Raw genomic sequence first — 18,385 nt, 5'->3', positions numbered from 1 at the left:
CCAAACCAAACCTATACCTAGCACGTGCTACCCTACCTATACCTATACCCAGTCACGTGCTACCCTACCCTACCTATGGTCCGTGCGACCCTACCCTACCTATACCTATGGTCCGTGCGACCCTACCCTACCTATACCTACGTCCGTGCGACCTATACCCTACCTATATCCTACCCTAGGTACATGGTACCCATCCGCCAGTCTAGGTTAAAGTACTTTAATAAGCATACAAAGAAGAGAGTAGTTAGCAGCCACTAACTGCTTACAATTGACGGCCATGAGAGCCATAACTCGCTCGCTTTCTAGGAATACTGCAAGGAGAGCAAGATTATTACTATCTGCATGCCTCCACACTCATCACACCTCCTGCAGCCTCTTGATGTAGGGTGTTTCTTGCCTTTAAAGACAGCGTATGGCTGCCAAGCTAAGAATCTCATGCGCAACTAGATTACCTACATCACAAAGCTTAAGTTCTTACTATGCTTTATACGCGCCTATAATGCAGTAATTTCTCCTAGTAATATCTAAGGAGGGTTTTAAGGCGCTAGATTAGTCCTATTTAACCTAGAACAGGTTATAATAGCGCTTAATGTCTAGCTACGTACTCTATTACTACTACTCCCTAGCAATAAGCCCTAGCAGTTGCAAACCCTAAGCAATACCCTTAAATTAGGATTGTAATTAACACTTGTGAAGGCAAGGATTTAGAGGCATGTAGATAGCTTACTAACGTCTATAGTAGAGGCTTTTAAGAAGGTCTTAAAGGGAGCAGTAATTATCACGCACAAGCTAGTGTTGGTACAAAAGGAGATTGTAGAGCTTTAAGTGGTAAATAAGGCTGCTACACAACGTAGATTGCACAAAAGAAAGTAGGTTTAAGTAGAGGGGACCTTAATAGTTAAGGATAGGGCTTGTTTAGCTGCTCTTAAGGACTTTAGGGCGCATAGTAATAGGAAGAAGCTAAAGAGGCAGGTGCGCGCTAAAGTAGGTGAACTATCTTAATAATAGTGTACACAGTGCAAAGAGACTGGGCATAATGCGCGTACCTGCCAGAAGGTAGTAGAAGTAGACTCTGAATGATATCGCATCTTGCTTTGTACTATACAGGGCCAAAGTGGGCTATTTTGCGCCAGAATGGGGTGGCTTTGGTGGGGGCTTGGCAAAAGTGATCCACAAGCCCGGGTGATCCACGAGCCCGTGAGGTACGTTATAGATAATAGCAATGCTTCTAAATAATATTATAATGTTATGTGTAGTATTGTAATTTATTGTAGTGCTGCGCTGCACTGCTGCGTAGGCGCGGCGCGGGTGTTTGGTGGACGACTCACTTGGGTGAGCGACTCGCTTGTGAACCACGTTATAGCTACAATGTGCTCATGATCACGTCGCTGGTCATGTCTATCGCTCGCAGTCTCTGGCGTCGCGCGATCCCCACAGCAAAAAAGAAGGGTGCAACCACCAAAATAAGAGTCACCCCAGGCCGCCCGAACATGTACTTTTGAACTACCGCAATCTGAAGAACAGACTCTGTCTATTCCAGTAAAAGTGGCCGACAAAAACAACGATTTTGATTCCGCCGAGGTTCGAACTCGGGACCTTTCGCGTTCACGATGAGTGTGAGGCGAACGTGATAACCAACTACACCACAGAACCGTTGTTATTGAATCGATGATGGTTACTACCGTAATATAAAATATATCCATGACGGACTAGTGCTCATAATATTGTTGAGGTTTGGAATGATGAGGTCTGCTACGAGCTCAAGCCAGGCTGATGCAAAGAGGGTGGGGCATTTGTATCTGCCCCACCGTAGTCAAGGGGATATTAAGTCAGATGGGATGTGCAGTGTGGACAGATGTACACTGTATCTCTGTTTTCAAGTTTTCACGCAGGGGCACTTCGATCGCAAATGACATTTTGTGTTGCCACGTTATTAAGGAAGCCTAAATTATCTGTAGAAGACGGTCCCGCGCGCCCGAGTTACCGGTAGTACATCCGCGACATCGAGCCAGATTTTATCTTCACCGTTCGACCGACCATTATTGTAATCGGCCTGACATCATCCATTGCCACGGTGCGTGAGCCGGGTTATCATGCACGGGACACTAAGCTGCTCACTATGCTTCCCCGCGATTGCCGCTTACCTCCGCCTGCAACGTCCTCTCTTGGCTGGACCACACATATGAAGGACGACGCAGGCGTGCTGGCCTCCGTGCGTTCTACATCTCGAATCCACCAATGCGCCCCGTAACTTCAGCTTCAAACTCGTTATTGCAATTGCACAACTTTAGGCAGCATGACAGCCCTCAAGAATCAGTTTCCATGGATCAGGGAGCCACTCGTCATCAATGCACCCATGGCTGATAATGCTGGAGGTCTCCTTGCAGCAACTGTGACCCTTGCTAGTGGCTTCGGTCTCATCGGCTCGAAAGTGGATATGGGCATCACCAGACGCGAACTCGGCATTGCGAAAGAGACCTTTGCAGGAACACAGCACGCCCACTCTGAAACATTGCCTCTGGGCGTTGGTTTCTTGCCATTCGCATTGAAGCTCGAGTCTGCGCTGGAGGTAGTCAAGGAGTACAAGCCCGCTGTGGTCTGGCTGTTCGCTGCGAAAGAGTTAGACGACTACGCTGTATGGGCGAAAGCTGTGCGCGAGGCATCACCAGGAAGTAAGATATGGGTGCAGGCTGGCAGCGTTGAATCAGCACTTCGGATCGCAGAGCAAGCAAAACCAGAGGCTATCTGTCTACAAGGTGCAGACGCAGGCGGTCACGGCTTTGAGAAGGGTGCAGGCATCATCTCACTCTTACCTGAGACAGCAGATGCACTCGAAGCAGTAGGGTTAAAGGTGTCATTATTGGCGAGCGGTGGCATCATGGACGATCGCGGGGTCGCCGCGGCTGTGAGCATGGGCGCTGCGGGTGTGGTGATGGGCACGCGGTTCCTCGCGAGCAAAGAGGCGCTGGTGCATCCTGTCGTGCAGGCCAGTATTGTAGAAGCAAAGGATGGTGGCCAGGTCACCACAAGAAGTAAGCTATTTGATCAGCTGCGAGGCCCCAACATCTGGCCGGCGGTCTACGATGGAAGGAGCCTGGTGATCAAGAGCCACAAAGAGTACGTGGAGGGTGTCAGCCTGGAGGAGATACAGAAGAAGCACAACGAGGCGCTGAAGGAGGACGATCTTGGTTGGAAGACGGGGCTTGAGGGTAGAGCAGCAATTTGGGCAGGTACTGGTGTGGGTCTTGCCAAAGAAGTGGAGGGCGCGGGTGACATTGTGCAGAAGGTCAGGGAAGATGCGCGGAGAAGGTTGACTCTAGCCGCAAAGTTCTAACTTCCACGAAATCATCAAGAACGGTTATGTGGTGTATGTTGATTATCACGCTTGCCTCACATTCATCGTGAACCCTCCGGGCACTGCTTCGCAGCGGCGCCCTCGCGCAGCGATGGCAGGCAAATGCAAGGGACTGTGACAGGTGCAATTGCAAGGCAGACTACGCTGTGGGTATATAACCATGTAGACAAGAGATCCCTACCGTGCAACAAAACAAGAACTAATGACGAGAGATGATAATGTCATCTATGTGCCTCTCGCAGGGCTGCTCGCGCCCTTATTGATGAGACCAGAGAAGAATGACATCAGCTTGTCGTTGCTCATGGCATTTGGATCCGTTGCGTCTGGCGTTGTTGCTTTAGGCTCGCTGGAGCGACTCGCCTCGCGGTCTTGCAGCCTCTTTACCATCTCATCAGCATTCACTTGAATGCCACCCATGTTGAATTGAACAGGTCCAATATGCTCTTCAACGACGCCAGAATCGATCTCGCTGCTCGTACCTGCTGGCAGCCAGTTTCTTGCCGCAGGGTCTGCCTCTTTGCGCGCTGTCTTGGCAGCGGCTTCCTTCTCGTCTTCCCTGTGGAATTGTTCGAGCATGTGAGCCTGCTCTGTGAGGAATACTTGGGGATCTGTGCTCGAGACCTCAATACCATTGGCCTGTTTCGATAGTGCAGAGACTGGGAAGTCGGATTCCGGGTCCCTGATCTCCTTCTCGTAGATTGCAGTTGCTGAATCGGCATCGTCATCGTCGTGCTGACTGATTGGTGTCATCAAGCCCCCTGCACTCTCCATTTTTTCAGCGTCTGCTTGTTCGCCATTGCTTTGGGCTCGCTCTCGAGGCACATCAATGTCGATGCTCCATTTTTCGCTGATTTCTTCCACTTCGAAGTTGCCTCCCAAGATGCGGATCTTTGCCCATGAGTCCCAATTCGGCGGTACCAATACTCGATCTCGATCTGTGACGTTGTGTCTGAGCTGGTCTTGTTTGAGGAGTGACTTGATGCCTAGTGTCGAGTGAACGAGCGTCTGCAGCGAGCCCGGCGCCGAAGGCATCGTGTAAATCATGCTACCACCATGCTTTAGCAAGATCGTGCGCAGATACTGCAGGATGAAGTCAAACTCTGCTTCTTTCCATCCACGCTCCTTTTCCAAGGATTCGATCTTGTCAGCGTTCTGACACACGACGCAGAGTGGTAATCCCAGTGTCTCGTCCCATTCGCCTTTCCCCAGCGGTACTTTTACGTCCTCCATCGATGTGCTTCCCTCCCCACCCAAATGGCGCCCTTTAGCCTGCAGTATCGCTGTATTCTCCTCGAGTGCATCCTTCGAGGCATCGTCAAGTGACAGCATGAGGGCTCGTAACACTCTTATCCAGTCTCGCAGCTGCCGTATCCATAACCAGGGATGGTTCCAGTCTAGCAATATAACAACGAGCATGTTTGGGATCGTCCGAGGGTTCAGGTAGGGCTGAATGAGAGGTGTGAATGACGGCGAAGGGCTGGCTAAGAGGTAAAGCGAAAGACGAGCGAGGGTGTCTAGGACTATTAGCATCTTGAGGACTAGTGATCGAGAGCAAGCCCCTCACCTTCATGATCTGTATCGAGTACGTCCTGGTATGTGTAACCCAACGCAAACTGATTCGCGATTGGTGGCTTCTTCCCCCGCTCTTGCTGTCTTCTTCCATTCGGCCCATCTGTTGATACCGACTCGAGGAACTCTCGTTGTGTCTCTGGTGTTCCACCTGATCCCTCCGTTAGCCTTCACCGCTGCGAGTCTTGTAGGGCAGCGCACCTAGTACAAGCAAGCTCTTCTCTGGCATCTTCTTGCCGCTCGAGATACTGTCCAGCATAGGCTTCCATATCTCCTCCTTATTTGTGTCTCGGCTGCTCGGGCGGTCGTTGCTGCCCGGTGTACGCGTGGGGAACCCTGAGATTCGACGCGCGCTGGCCATTGCGGAGACCGGAGGTGCTGCGGACTTTAGGCGGTCGTGCTATTATGTCTAGCGAGGTTGGTGATATGTCAACCGTGTATTGAAGGATAAACAATGCAACTGGAAGAGGAAGGAGCGTTGCGACGCGCCGTCAACATGCGATGTGGGGGTGCTGTGGAGTGTGTTTGGTCTGGCAGCTCTTTGCTGGTTCGGCGCCTTTTGTGCAGGGGTCCCGCGACTTGCATCTGCCAAGCACAAAGCTTCATTAGAAGTTCACAAACAGCACTGCGTGACACCTTCACCAATACGAAGTCGCCCATATTGTCGCCATGAACTCAGTGCGCGCGATCCAGCAGCTCAACAAGCGCGAGCTCGAGGCCGGCATCAACCCAGAAGGCTCCTGGCACACCGACTACCGCGACACAGCCTTCATCTACATCGGCGGTCTTGCATTCGAGCTCTCGGAGGGTGACATCATCACCATCTTCTCACAGTATGGCGAGCCTGTGTGGGTGAAACTTGCGCGCGACAAAGAGACAGGAAAGTCACGTGGGTTTGCATGGATCAAATATGAGGACCAGCGAAGCTGCGATTTGGCTGTGGATAACTTGGGTGGCGCAACCATCATGGACCGTGTAATCAGGGTCGACCACGCACGGTATAAGTCCAGAGACGACGAAGATATGAGGGACAATACTATGGGCGACGTGAGTATCGACGCTGGTAACGACTCGGATGGTTGCAGGCGGAAGCGGAGAAAAAGCGAGGAGACTGATTCCGAGGATGAAAGGCCACTACTGCCGGAGGAGATGGAGCTCGAGCGACTTACGGAAAAGCTGGATCTTGACGACCCCATGCGCGACTCTATGATAAAGCAACAGCAAGAGAAGGTGGATGAGGCCGTTGACAAATTGAAACGCAAGATGCAGAAGGAGAAGGAGAGGAAGAGCAGACATGAGAGACGCCACCGAAGGGAGGGCTCGAAAAACCGCCACAAGGATCGAGATACGAAGAGAATTAAGAATAAAGAGGATGGTGACCGTCACGACCGCCGCTCACGGCGTAGGGACGGCCGTAGCAGGAGCCGTGACAGGGACTCTGACGATGGTCGCCGTCACAGGAAGTCAGGACATCGCGATGATTCAGCAGACAGAGACAAGCGCCATCGCCGCGATCACAGCAGTGAAGGCCGTGGAAATAACCGCGACCCTCGACGGCACCGTCATAGCTCTGCCAGCGAGGACGAAAGGAAGCCAAGATCCAAACAATCCACATCACCATTCCGCGAGGGATTACCTCGATGAAGTGTGCATCTTACGGACTGGGAGATGGCGGCTGCCAAGCATGACATGATGTAGGAGTGTCTTCACGTTCGAGTCGATGATCTGACACTCGCACTTGAAGTTGCCACGATCGGCTGCAAGCACAACAACGCACCAGTATGCGGGAAGCAATTCACCACATTTTAGCCTCATATTTCTGGCCACAAGCAAGTCGATTGACCGGCCACCACTTCGTTGTCGCCTTATCTCCTACCGTCCTCGACGATCCCTTCACACCAATACATCTCCCAGTGCAGCTTGCGCTCGCGACTATGGAACGCCTACTCTCATATACCATGACACGCTTTCTGTGATACCTACAATCATACTTGACCACTAAGGTGCATATATGCGCCTCCAGCATCTTCCTTGGGCCTCATCGACAGTGCAAAACGCTTACCCGCGCATCACCAGCTACTCGATAAAACGACAGTCAAAAAACCATAATGCCAGGAACAGGTTACAACGAGATGGCGCAAGGATGGGGCTTCGATCATAATCGCCCTTGGAGCATGCTCGATTATCCTTATTCCGGGTACTCGTACCGTTACGATGCTCGCCGTAATGGCGGCGTGCGGATTCGTGCAGCATTTGAGCAGGGCAGATCGTCTACGCAACGTCTCACTGCTGATACCCTGGGTAAGTTGGGCAACGCACCATACTACGACATGAGCCTTGAGAGATGGAGCAGTAGGGCGCCAGGACATGGACAATGGACCATGCCGGGAGTTTGGAGGGGCCATGGGGGGAGTCATTGAGAGAAGGAAACGTATGGGTAGCAAGCGCTATGGAGACGGTCTTGAGATGTCTGCTTTGCAAAAGATTGCATAATCGGCTTGCGTAATTCACAACGTCCCGTGTTTCACAAACGTGCCGTAAGCGCCGGTAGTAAGGCGTGACAGCGAGAAGGTGGTAGTCCTGGACGTTCGACTCCAATGCATGACTTCTTGCAAGAGTTGATCAAGACAGTCAGTGTACCTGTTCCCAATCGCCACCAAGGCTCAATCAGGCTATCCTAATAATCTCTGCATGTTCGAGGAAAGCTCAATACCGTACCGGTATGGCTAGTGCATATTCGGAGAACTTTCCCACCTTTTGCGCCCATTTGCTTAATACAAGAGACACAACTAACCCTGGCTCATAGATTAACTCCTTTGTTACAACCTTTCACTAGATGTCGTTTCGTCGTCACGGATGCGATGGAACTCGGTGCTGGTATGCTGGGTGATGCGCCCAGGACCGTGTTGTGGTGGCTGACGAGTGCTCAGCCCCCGTGCCTTGGGTATTAGAAATTCTCGAATTCAGCTGGACCCTGCCAGGTCAAAACAGCCTGATGCACTTTTTCTCGATTCTCTGCATACTTTGATTGATGCTATAAGTCCATGCAGAAGTCGTAGGTCTTGCGGCCAGCATCATCCAGATCGGTGGCAGCGGCGCCAAGCTCCCCAAGGAGCTGTACTTATTCATCAGCACTGCCGCGCGAGCTGACCACGACATCACGACAATCGCCCGGGACGTTGACATAACCTCTGGAGTCCTTGCCAATGTGGGTAAGGTGCTTGAGGCTGATGACGTCGTGAATATAATCAAAGGATGCTGTCAAGCATGCGCGAGATCTTCTGGGACAGTGCGGCGAGGTTTTCGAAGAGATACTGGCCGTGGTTGAGAAGAGACGAAAGGTGGGAAAATATGGCAGGAAGCGTCTCAGCCTGATGGGCAAGATGAGCTGGCCAATGATGGAGCTGCGGGTTGAGCTGCTGTGCAGACGGCTGGAGACTCTAAAGAGCAGCTTACTGGTAGTATTCTATGTCTTGCAGCTTCCACAAAGTCAGGCACAATGGTAGTGATAGGTTGCGATCAACCAGCGCCTATCTGACTGATGAACGTCACAGGGAAGTGGAAAAGGCATCCCTCGAGGAACAGCGGAACAATATGCGCGAGTTGCATCAACAACAACAGGCTTCACTGAAGATCCTCAGGGTGCTCGAGATCAAACTTTCTAAATTCCAATTGGACGACGAGACCACCCTTCAAGACACGAATCCGCCTTCGTGCACGTGAACAAAGGAAGCAGGGCCATTGCATGTCTTCAGTGCGGTGGCCGAGAACCCTGTACCCAATATTCAAACTCGATCGAATGAAGCGGCCATGAAAACGCTTGCAGTCGTTGCATCAGAATCGTTGGACGCCGAGTCGATGAGCTCTGATGAGGAAAGCGAGCAGATGGGCACCGACGAGCTCGCAAGGTGCGCGGGCCAAACGCAAATGCCCCTCCGCCAAATTACACAAATGCAGATCACCCTGAATGATGTAGTCAACCCCAATCGAAGCAGAAGGCGCATACAGCGGCTCTACAGCCGCACAAAACCTCCGTTGACAGCATCAACACATCGAATGCAAAAATCAATTACTACAGGACATCCACTACAAGAAAACTTGCTATTCAGCCTAGAATCCCGGCGAGGAAACAACCTAAACAATCAGGTATGTCAGCATAAATATGACAGCGACAGATGCTCATTTGTCAAGCGAACGCTCTTCTCCTGGCCTCGAAGATGAGCTACAAGAGTATCCTCGATGGTAACACTGTACCCAGTTCATCAGACCCGTCAAGCCTGTCTACGAAACTCACTTCGAAGCCCACATCCCATAAATCTGCTGAACAAGGTCGCCGCAATCACATCAACACGGCATTGCAAGAGCTGCAAAATCTCGTATCTCCAAATCGGAACACAACCACTGACGTGAATCCTGAACGGGGCGATTATACTAACATCTCGAAGGCAGCGCAGATCGAAAGTGCGGTCGGTTATATCAAGCACTTGAACGCCAACTTATCTGCCAGAGGTGACCAACTCCGAACGTACTCGGTTGTAGGGCCGACGAAGCCATTCTCTGAGGCACAAACTTCTTGGAACGATATTTACATGCCCTCGGGACCATCTGGGGCCAGCATCTTCAATTTGGGATCCCGACCATTCGTTCAAAGACCCAAGACGACGTCGGACTGCATACCACTCCCAACGGCTGTTAGTCTTAACGAAATGGCGTGACTCAGAACAGTGATCCTTCCTCTTTTTACGGAACCCCATACTCGAACCACATGAACCAGCTAGGCAGGTTGGCCCCTATCTTTCCGTGCATACTCTAGGTACACGAGTCTGTAATTCAAGGCTGACTGGTGTGTAGAGCAAGAGTACGACAAGCAGGCTGACGAGTATGAGTGTACGGGATGGCACGATCAAGCATCCGACAGCAGGACTGCAGAGAGCGGGAAGCCTCCAGATGTGAATTACAACAGGGTATGTGTAACTGCGTGAGCAGTGTCGCTCGGAGACTGTGGTCAACGATTGTATTGCTATCTGTTGTCGTGTTGTGATGTTCTGTCCCAGAAGCTCTCAGCTCTGGGGTAAGCGCACTTGCCCATCAGGCACTACCTGCTACAATAGGATATCGTGTGATCTAAGCCACGTGGTCACAGTATGCCCCTGTAAAACGTACGCTCCAACAGTACTGAAAACATCGCAGACGAACAGTGCGTTCATTGATCCTCTTATGGGTGACATGGCACGATTTCAAATCCCAGATTTTACAGTGCCCGGCGCTTATTTCAGCCCTCTCACGTCACCCGTACTCAATACGCACTCTCAAAGCGCGACAGGACACTCCCCAATCAATGTTTACATTGATTTGTTGGGCAAGCCCGATACAGCCCAGCCGGCAGAGCATAGAAGATTCAGAACAAAGAAGGATCTGACTGGGACAATACCAACGGACTGCGTACAAAAGTCGCCCATTGTGAATCCTGGCAGACGGAAGAATACAATCTCGATGCAGCCGAAAGCACCATATCGAATTTCCGCAACAGATCTAGCAGAGTCCGCGGTCACTAACCTCGCCCCAAGAATGTCTGGTGAAATGATTTCCTTGCAGCCAGCGGTACCGTCGCACTCGGTGGACGTCTTGAGCTCAGAGTCCGCTTCCTCAAGCGACCTCAGCCAGCGCTTAGGCAGCCACTCCTCACCGAGTTTCAGCCGCCAACATCTGGTAGCGCAGAGCAATCAAGGTGCTACGCCTATCACACCTGCTTCTCTCATGCGTATACGTTCTTCGCCACATTGATGCTTCGATGAATGTACAGCCCCTACCAAAAGGCCTTACTCTACCAGAAGTGACGCTAGAAACGAGATCTTCGTCGTCAAAAATAGAAAGGGCATTTTGCAATGGTAAACAAGACACACATTTGAGGACAGCTAGCTAGGATGAGTGTCAGAGTGATTGCATCGGCGTCGATTTGCACTCAGCAGTGGTACTACAACGAAGAAGCAGAAGCTCAACCATGCTGGGATGGGCCCGAGGGATATAGTGGACGTCCTGCTTGACAAATGGACCAAGTGAATGGCGCAATGCGAATGACTGGAGGTATTCAGCAATGATATATCAACTCCTTCTTAATCCTCGCTGTATCATTATTTCTGTTTCCAAGGCGCGTTATTGTGCTGGCTTCTGCCAGACCGACTTGCGGCGTTTAAACTCGATGATAGCAGGCAGCGGGATCTTCGTCCTGGCCACAAATAGCTTTTTCGGCTTCTCCTTGAGCGGTTTAAAATCGTAGTTGAGCAGCAGATGTGCAAAAATCATTTTGAGCTCATGGCTAACAAAAAATCGCCCAGGACTGTCAGGTGGCCAGTATCAGCGCTTTTCGGAAACTGAGAAGTACATATACGTACCATGCGTGTCTTCCATGCCCAAACGGCAGGTGTTGGTTACTCGTAGTCACCAGCCCGGTTTGCTTCAGCTTCAGTGTATCCACCTTCTTTCTCTGGTCTGGACACATCGTGTCAAACTCCTCCCTTGCGCGCGAGTACCGGAAGGCATCGAACCCGAGAGACCCACTGTGCAACTCCTCGTCATGAGCTATCGGGGTCCACGGGCACGAGATTATAGTGCCGCAGCCCACGTGCACGCCCTCCGGCGTAATAACGCCTTCTTTTGCGACAACCTTCCGAGCAACGAAGGTTAGTGCAATCGGTGACACTCGTTGCGACTCTCTGATGGCCGAGTCCATCCGATGCATTCGGGCGAGGGCTTTCTTAGTCCAGGAACCCTCTTCTTCGAGTACTCGCGACGCTTCTTCTCTCAAGCCCTCGATTACACTCGGGGAGGCACTCAAAATATTGATCATTGTTTCGTAGGCTGTAAGGGATGTAGTGTGAATGGCGGCGAAATTGAGAGGCATGATCCGCTGCGCAATTCGGGCCGGTTGCATCTCGTCGGTTCTGCCTTCGGCCTGTGCAGTTCGATAGCTCCATGTGATGAAGTCGCGCGGCTCTTTCCAGTCTTTGTAGTCAGGGTCGCCTTTATCCTTTCTTCTGATGTTTTCTAGACGTTGCTTGATCAATGGAAGGGTGAACCGCGATGCCAGCCAGTAATGGTACTTCGAAGTCAAGCCCACAAGATTGCCTATCAGAGGATGGAGTGCTCTAGGCACGAATGGCAGGAACGAGAATATTCCAACGACATCGGTAGTGAAGGACAGGACTGCATCCAGGAATTTCTGTTCGCAACAAAGCGTAGGACCGACCATCATGCGGTTGGTGAGCCTTGGGATCATCGTCATGAAGGACTTCATCAGATCGATCTTTCGGAATTCTATGTCTGTACCATAGACCGCATCCACAGTTGGCGGGACCTCCTCTTCCAAGTCTGGTATTATAGCGTTCAGGTTACGCACGAGGTTCTTATGAATGACGTGTTCGTGATAAGGATCGCGCAGGATGATGGGCTTTACGAAAGCGTAGTCACCCTGCAAGAGGTCATAATGAGCATCATTCGTGCTGAGAACATGGTCGGGCTGGTCGAACATCCAGTTCAGCTGTGACCTCGGTAGGACGAGTTCCGCTTGTGCACTAAAGACAGCCGGTAGGACAAAGGCCTTATCGTTCTTGCTGTACTTTTCGTACCCGGCTGCCAGCCAATCCTTGCTCTTCGTCAATGCGAAGAAGTTTCGCAGACCAGCTATCCATCCTTTTCCACCTTGCCATGGAACTGATGTAGGCGGCTGTGGAGCGGTAAAAGAGCTGTAAAGTACGGCGACGATCCAGTATGTCGCAATTGTGGCTATAATGACAGGCAGAGTGAAAAGCGAATCTGTCCGGTCGCCTTTCATGATTCTGTCAATATGCGAAGAAGTCTTTGGAGGTGTGCATGAAGGGGTACAAATCTATAAAAACAGTGTTATCTCGCTGAGGAAGGGAGAAAATAGTGAACGTCATAGATAGCCTCGGTTCACCTTCCAAGCGGTGTAGTTTCAAAACCCCGCAAGCGATTGTCGTGAGTTTCCGGTCTACCAATCATGAGCGCGCACTTGCGCCGGGACGAAGTTGTTTGCTCAATTGAAGTTCCTCACGCCGCTCGGCGCTTCTCCAATACAAGGGATAACCTAGAGAACAGAACCGGCGGCCCTTCCGACGAAAGATGAACAGCGAATCACAGTGTCGACACAATAATAGCAAGCACAGCCATTCCTGTCGCACGCTGATCACCGATACGACACTCCAGTGATCGAAGAATGTAACTGCGTGAGCAGTGTCGGTCGGGGACTGTGACCAACGAGTGTATTGCTGTTGTCGTGTTGTGATGTGATGTTACAGGGGCTCACAGCTCTGAGGTAAGCGCGCTTGCCCACCGGGCAGTACTTGCTACAATAGGATGTCATGTGATCTAAGCCACGTGGTTACAAAGAAGGACTCAGAAGGTGTTACAACGTCTGCAGATGGTTCATGAAGGAGCATCATTTCCATTTGAGCGAGACTACAGACAGAGCAGCGACGAGACAAAGTGAGGCTTCTTAGCGTAAAGCTGACGACACCGTGTAGTTATCGCTGAAGGCATTACGACTTGCTTACATCCTGAATCGCAAATGGACTCTTCTCCCTCAAACTCTTCCCGTACTTGAACAATACATAGGGCGCTGGCACCAAGGCCACAGCAACACATCCCAGTAGCGTCATCGTCCAGTGCACACCAATAGCCTCATACATAGGCCTCGCCGCCATAACCATCCCACCCGCAATTAGATACCGCATCATCGTCACGCTCGCCAGCGCAATACTCGCCTTCTCCCCATAGCTGTCAATAATGTACTCGTAGCTACTGACGTACATCGCATTCAGCACGATGCCAAAGCAGAAACACGCCCCGAGACCCGAGTAGATCGATATCCAGCTGTAGTCCGTCCAGCCGAGCCAGAAGAGCGAGATTGGAAGTAGAGGGGATGAGATCATCGCAGGCCAGAGGCGGAACTCTGGAGTAACAGAGGCATGGTCGGCATACCCGGTGTAATGGCGTGTCCAGCTGTAGAGTGCGGGACTGGTGAGTGAGAAAGCTGTGGCGCCGAGAGCGATCGAAGCGAAGCATGCCCCTTCCTCGAGATCGTTGAGATTGTAACGCCGCTTGAAAATGTATTCAAAGCCCGAGAGGAAGGTGAAGAGGATGATGTAGAGTAGGACGAGGAAACCACCCAGAGAGAGGACGGCTGGCTCGGTTGTTGAAAACTTGACAGACAGTGGCAGCACTTGTTTTATCATGGTGAGGAAGTTGGAGTTCTGTTTGTGTTTGGTGACGTATTTCAAAGAGCCGGATACGCGGCGCAGGTGTGTGGCTTTGTAGTCGAGGAGCGTTGGCAGGTAGGTCTCGGGGAGGAAGAAAAACGCAACTACAAAGGCAAATGCGGAGATGAAGAACGTGATCCAATCAATCCAGTGCCAGCTGAGGTTGTCGTGTTCAGCGACCCATCCACCTACGATAGGTGCAAGAACGGGAGCTGGAGAGCGTCAGTGATGCTGCTGATGCTCTGCAAGGAACGATACTTACGGACAACGTTGACCCAGGCGATGATTGGAAACCACAGCGCTCGTTCAACAGGGCGAAACATATCGCCAACACTTGCGCCATTGATGCCGAGCGCGGCACTGCTTGCAAGACCAGCTAGGTATCTGCACACGGCCTGACTTGCGTAGTTTTTCGCGAGCGCTGTTCCCAAAATGAAGAACAAGTACACCAAGGTGAACCCCAGATACACAGGGTTCCGGCCAAGAGTCTGTGAGAGTGGACCGACGAAGAGACAACCAGAACCTATGCCGAACAAGTACATCGCGGTGGAGAGGTCCTCAGCGACAGGGCTTACATGGTACCATGCGCTGGCTTTGCCGTTAACGAGGGAGTCGCATGCACCAGCCCATGCTTGCGTAAACACCAGCATGCTCAGGATGGCCATTGTCCGCGCGCGTTCAAGGAGAGACCAATTGTGCGGGTCGATTGGGTCAGTGTTGCTCTGAAGATCTACAATGACTTTTCTATCCTCGTGCTGCTTTCCCTCTGCCTTCTTGCCAGATTGTTGAGACGCATGTCGCTTAGGGTCATTCTCCCGCAGCGTTGCGTCGGACTGTTGCGATCCTATAAAATCGCCATTTCTGCTGGTCTCCGTATTGTGTGCTGATCGACTCGATTGTTGTTGTCGCCACTCGTGCTCAACAGCTCTCCCAATTTGCTTGTATTGGACATAGGACCACATTGAACCCCAAAGACTGCAAAATGCGAGAGTAAACAAAAATTCTCAGTAGAACAAGCCTCGTCGGGTTGACAAGCATTTTGATGCAGGACCAAGGTGGGTGTAGCCTTGACGAAGCATTGCTTGACGTCACCAAGATACTGCATCGGGGATCGTGTCGCGTGGTCCGGAGCCGAATTTGGAAGACTACCATATTTGCACAAGGCTGTGACATTTCGATTATGAATGTTGTCCAATCACATCGTTTCAGTGACTTGAAGTTATGGTTGATGTCGTGACTCGACCGACCGCACAGATGGGAGCGCTAAGGTAGTCTATCCACTCGTGATCATCGCCTAGATCACCTCCGGAATTGAGCTCGTCCTCTCCTGATTAGCTCATCTACAGCTTCTCCGCACATCTGGCTTTGAAGTGGCCCTTGAACGGGGTGTACGTCAGATCGTGTAACAAGTGGTCGTGGACCTGACTCTTGGGTCTGAAGAGTTCGCCTTTGCGCTAGGTACCTTTCACTAGGTACCAAAAGTCCACTAGAAGTGCGCCTTCGGCATGTTTTCTGGGTGCCTTATTCAGATCGTCCCAGATCTCGTGCATCCTCCCCTTGCCAAGTACATCTATCTCAACTTTTGCCTGTGTACCTTTTAAGCTTGACACGTTACGAGATCGTTTCGTTGTCGATATTCAGGATTTGATTTTGGCTTTTCGCTGGCTCGAAAAGTGTGGCTACAAGTTCGCGAAGTCATCAAGGTGGTGTAGTCCGCCTATACATCCGAATCGCCGATTACGTAGATTGTGTATTTATGGATCGTGGATAACACGCCCTCTCACGATTTGTTGTAGAAGTCGCGCAGCCGGTCATGGTGAAGCTCATCTTGCCCGAATGGATGTGCAGACACTCGGTGAATGGTTGTAGGTGAATCGTGACCTGGGTGATGACGCAACGATTGCCAGAACATGACGTACAGTCTTCTGGCAAAACCACACATCCACATCGTCGCAAAGGATGTTAGACGTACAAAGTTACGAACGCATTGGAAGACACGATCAGCCTTCCATATTGAAGACAGCAGTCCATGGCATTAGCGCAGAGGAGTAAGCTACAATTTGCGATCGATCTGGAAAGGCGGCCAGACCCGCGGAGAGGTAATGCTGATGAATATGATATCGCGCTCCGCGGGAGGATTTCATAATACACAACGGGTATATAGCCGTGTTGCTCCTCCTGTCGCTCAATTTCCGCTGGACAGCCCCGTTACGATTCCGCCAACTTTTCGATCGAATTCTCTCTTCCACAATGGCATCATCGCCCTTGCTCTCGGATCCACCATATCCATATCAAACACCTCGAGCGTAATATCATGACGGTCCGCAATGAATTGCGCTGTGTTCGACCGATACTGCCTGATGATGCATCGCTCGAGGTGCCGTAGGTTGTCTTTGCGTCGGTCGACGACGTTCTTTACCAGCGACTTCAGCGACTGCTCGGATGGCAACGGATAATCGGTGTTGAGATGAACTTCGCGAATGCTGCTAGGGAGCATGTCACCTAAGCATGGAATGTCGCCGTGCGTCCATGCTTCTGCGCCCTCTGGAACGAAAGCATCCCGGCCAAGGCGTTGTCCGCTTTCGAGAGGTGGTCCACAGAAAGGAATTACGTCAACCTCCAACTTGCGGAGAACTGCAAACGAGTGGAAAGAAGACAGACCGTTGATGACATCTCCATGCAATTCATCCACTGTAAGGGCAAGATCGAGGAGTTGCTTGCCAAGTCGATTGGCCAGTGTTTGCAGAAACTCCCCAGGATTCCAGTCATGTTGTAAGCTATCCCATTTCGTTTGATGAGAGTACTTGAAAGTCGTGACGGCCGGCGTGTGGGCCAGCAAGGCGTCAAGACCATGAGCGTCCATACAGCAACTAGCGAACTCTAGCCTTGTCAAAGGCGAAAAGCTTGCGTAAGGCCAGTGGAATGGAATGCCGCCCCATTCATCGTCGACAGCGACACAGCTCACGGCATACAAATTTCGGACGCTGTTCAGAGCCATGAACGGCTGCAGGCACTGGAGACCCACGCGGACGTCGTAGCCTTCTTCCGTGAAGGGCATAATTGTCTCCAAGGACTGCAGAGCTTGCCATCTTCGTCTATAAGTGTTAACGTTAGACATCGTCACCAAGCTTTCGACTGAGGGAACAAGCGACTCGGCAGCCTCGTCACTGCGAACCTCATGCCACCTGTCTGGCAACTGCAAGGTTTTGAGGTTGGGCAGGAGCGTAAGCAAAGCAACGGTAGCGTAGAGCTTATCGATACTTTCGATGTCCACGGCTTGGTCCTCTTCCACGATTTCAATCCACCAATCTTCAAGATCTGCGTCCCGGAAAAACTCTGCATCACGCAGAAGAGCTTTGATCTGCTGCATTGCTTGCCCGTCGTCTCGAAAGCTATCCACGACGTCCTGACTTTGGATCTCTTCGTCTGACCGGCGGTCCCATAAGCTGAGTGTCTCGATGTACTCGGCGATGATGGGATTTCTCGAGATCTCGTGCAGCACACTCAGTGTGTCACCACGGCGCAAATTACTCTGATTGTTTGTGTGCCGCCATCGCCGTCTCAAGTAATTGTGGTCATGGATCTGTGTTGTTGCGCGCTCATAAACAGCTTTGCACGTGAGAACAAAGCTTTCGAGACCGGCAGGCCCTGCAAAGTCGAGAATGTAGTCAATAATCTCGGGAGGGAGATCAAGGAGGCCCATGGTGGACTTTTGGGATGCAGGGGGCGTGACAAGCGAATTTTGTGGTCGAACTGCTGTCAAACGCGTAGTGAGAGGGGCTCACTGGGCGCGTTGCCGAGGGATGTTTGCTGCGAGTCGACAAGGTCTGGGAATCATTACATCATCAAGTCTAGACTATTTTTGGCCTTAGATCCGCTCAATCGCAGCCATTGACCCACGATAGCGCCTATCGGCCATCCATGCTCGAGCCGTCGAGATTTGCCTCGCTGGCCAAAAACGTGATTACTTCTTCGGTGCGACCTCTGTCGCTCATCTCATCTCACGAATACCTATCTGCGAAACTGGCGTACAACGTTCTCATCGTGTTGCGCTGGACTCTTATCTCAACGGAGGCTTTGATTCGCTCGGCAACGATCGCCGCCGTAATGGGCAATGCTCCCTAGAATTCTTGCATTCCGCTTAACGTAACGTGTTGGATGCGCGAGGCAAGCGAGTGAGCCACCC

At 51.5% G+C, this 18,385-nt stretch overlaps 9 protein-coding genes and 1 non-coding gene across 10 annotated transcripts; 5 read left to right on the top strand and 5 right to left on the bottom strand.

The window, feature by feature from the left end:
* Positions 1–1,568: 1,568 nt before the first annotated feature.
* On the bottom strand, positions 1,569–1,653 carry M421DRAFT_t131. The gene has a single exon. It is a non-coding gene; the product is annotated as a tRNA-Val (tRNA).
* Positions 1,654–1,898: 245 nt separating this feature from the next.
* On the top strand, positions 1,899–3,368 carry M421DRAFT_427156 (inosine monophosphate dehydrogenase). The gene has a single exon (XM_033594591.1). The coding sequence runs from the start codon at positions 2,297–2,299 to the stop codon at positions 3,332–3,334; it is 1,038 nt and encodes a 345-aa protein (XP_033442478.1). The 5' UTR covers positions 1,899–2,296; the 3' UTR covers positions 3,335–3,368.
* On the bottom strand, positions 3,335–5,436 carry M421DRAFT_427154 (dynein). The gene is made up of 3 exons (XM_033594590.1): positions 5,126–5,436; positions 4,920–5,075; positions 3,335–4,869 (listed from the first exon to the last, which is right to left on the bottom strand). Exons 1-3 carry the CDS (start codon positions 5,283–5,285, stop codon positions 3,581–3,583), a joined length of 1,605 nt encoding a protein of 534 aa, XP_033442477.1. The 5' UTR covers positions 5,286–5,436; the 3' UTR covers positions 3,335–3,580.
* Positions 5,437–5,593: 157 nt separating this feature from the next.
* M421DRAFT_79141 (uncharacterized protein) lies at positions 5,594–6,568 on the top strand (the record flags this gene model as incomplete). Its single annotated transcript, XM_033597459.1, has 1 exon — positions 5,594–6,568. The coding sequence occupies one exon, from the start codon at positions 5,594–5,596 to the stop codon at positions 6,566–6,568; it is 975 nt and encodes a 324-aa protein (XP_033442476.1).
* Positions 6,569–7,032: 464 nt separating this feature from the next.
* On the top strand, positions 7,033–8,647 carry M421DRAFT_10725 (uncharacterized protein; the record flags this gene model as incomplete). The annotated part of the gene is made up of 4 exons (XM_033587151.1): positions 7,033–7,225; positions 7,966–8,132; positions 8,179–8,426; positions 8,479–8,647. 4 exons carry the CDS (start codon positions 7,033–7,035, stop codon positions 8,645–8,647), a joined length of 777 nt encoding a protein of 258 aa, XP_033442475.1.
* A 177-nt stretch (positions 8,648–8,824) lies between these two features.
* M421DRAFT_427152 (uncharacterized protein) lies at positions 8,825–10,072 on the top strand. The gene is made up of 3 exons (XM_033594589.1): positions 8,825–9,070; positions 9,116–9,702; positions 9,776–10,072. Exon 2 carries the CDS (start codon positions 9,142–9,144, stop codon positions 9,637–9,639), a length of 498 nt encoding a protein of 165 aa, XP_033442474.1. The 5' UTR covers positions 8,825–9,070; positions 9,116–9,141; the 3' UTR covers positions 9,640–9,702; positions 9,776–10,072.
* M421DRAFT_387713 (uncharacterized protein) lies at positions 9,802–10,892 on the top strand. Its single transcript, XM_033589929.1, has one exon. The coding sequence runs from the start codon at positions 9,965–9,967 to the stop codon at positions 10,706–10,708; it is 744 nt and encodes a 247-aa protein (XP_033442473.1). The 5' UTR covers positions 9,802–9,964; the 3' UTR covers positions 10,709–10,892.
* Positions 10,893–11,077: 185 nt separating this feature from the next.
* On the bottom strand, positions 11,078–12,755 carry M421DRAFT_10724 (cytochrome P450; the record flags this gene model as incomplete). Its single annotated transcript, XM_033587150.1, has 2 exons — positions 11,078–11,261; positions 11,317–12,755. The coding sequence occupies 2 exons, from the start codon at positions 12,753–12,755 to the stop codon at positions 11,078–11,080; spliced, it is 1,623 nt and encodes a 540-aa protein (XP_033442472.1).
* Positions 12,756–13,479: 724 nt separating this feature from the next.
* On the bottom strand, positions 13,480–15,161 carry M421DRAFT_10723 (MFS general substrate transporter; the record flags this gene model as incomplete). The annotated part of the gene is made up of 2 exons (XM_033587149.1): positions 13,480–14,411; positions 14,462–15,161. The coding sequence occupies 2 exons, from the start codon at positions 15,159–15,161 to the stop codon at positions 13,480–13,482; spliced, it is 1,632 nt and encodes a 543-aa protein (XP_033442471.1).
* A 1,104-nt stretch (positions 15,162–16,265) lies between these two features.
* M421DRAFT_387704 (uncharacterized protein) lies at positions 16,266–17,991 on the bottom strand. The gene has a single exon (XM_033589928.1). It carries the CDS (start codon positions 17,900–17,902, stop codon positions 16,385–16,387), a length of 1,518 nt encoding a protein of 505 aa, XP_033442470.1. The 5' UTR covers positions 17,903–17,991; the 3' UTR covers positions 16,266–16,384.
* Between the last annotated feature and the right edge of the window lie 394 nt (positions 17,992–18,385).

The sequence above is a fragment of the Didymella exigua genome (assembly GCF_010094145.1).
Source record: "Didymella exigua CBS 183.55 unplaced genomic scaffold M421scaffold_92, whole genome shotgun sequence".
NCBI lineage: Eukaryota > Fungi > Ascomycota > Dothideomycetes > Pleosporales > Didymellaceae > Didymella > Didymella exigua.
The sequence above is the reverse complement of the archived record's forward strand: the minus strand, read 5'-3'. Positions and strand labels throughout refer to the sequence as shown.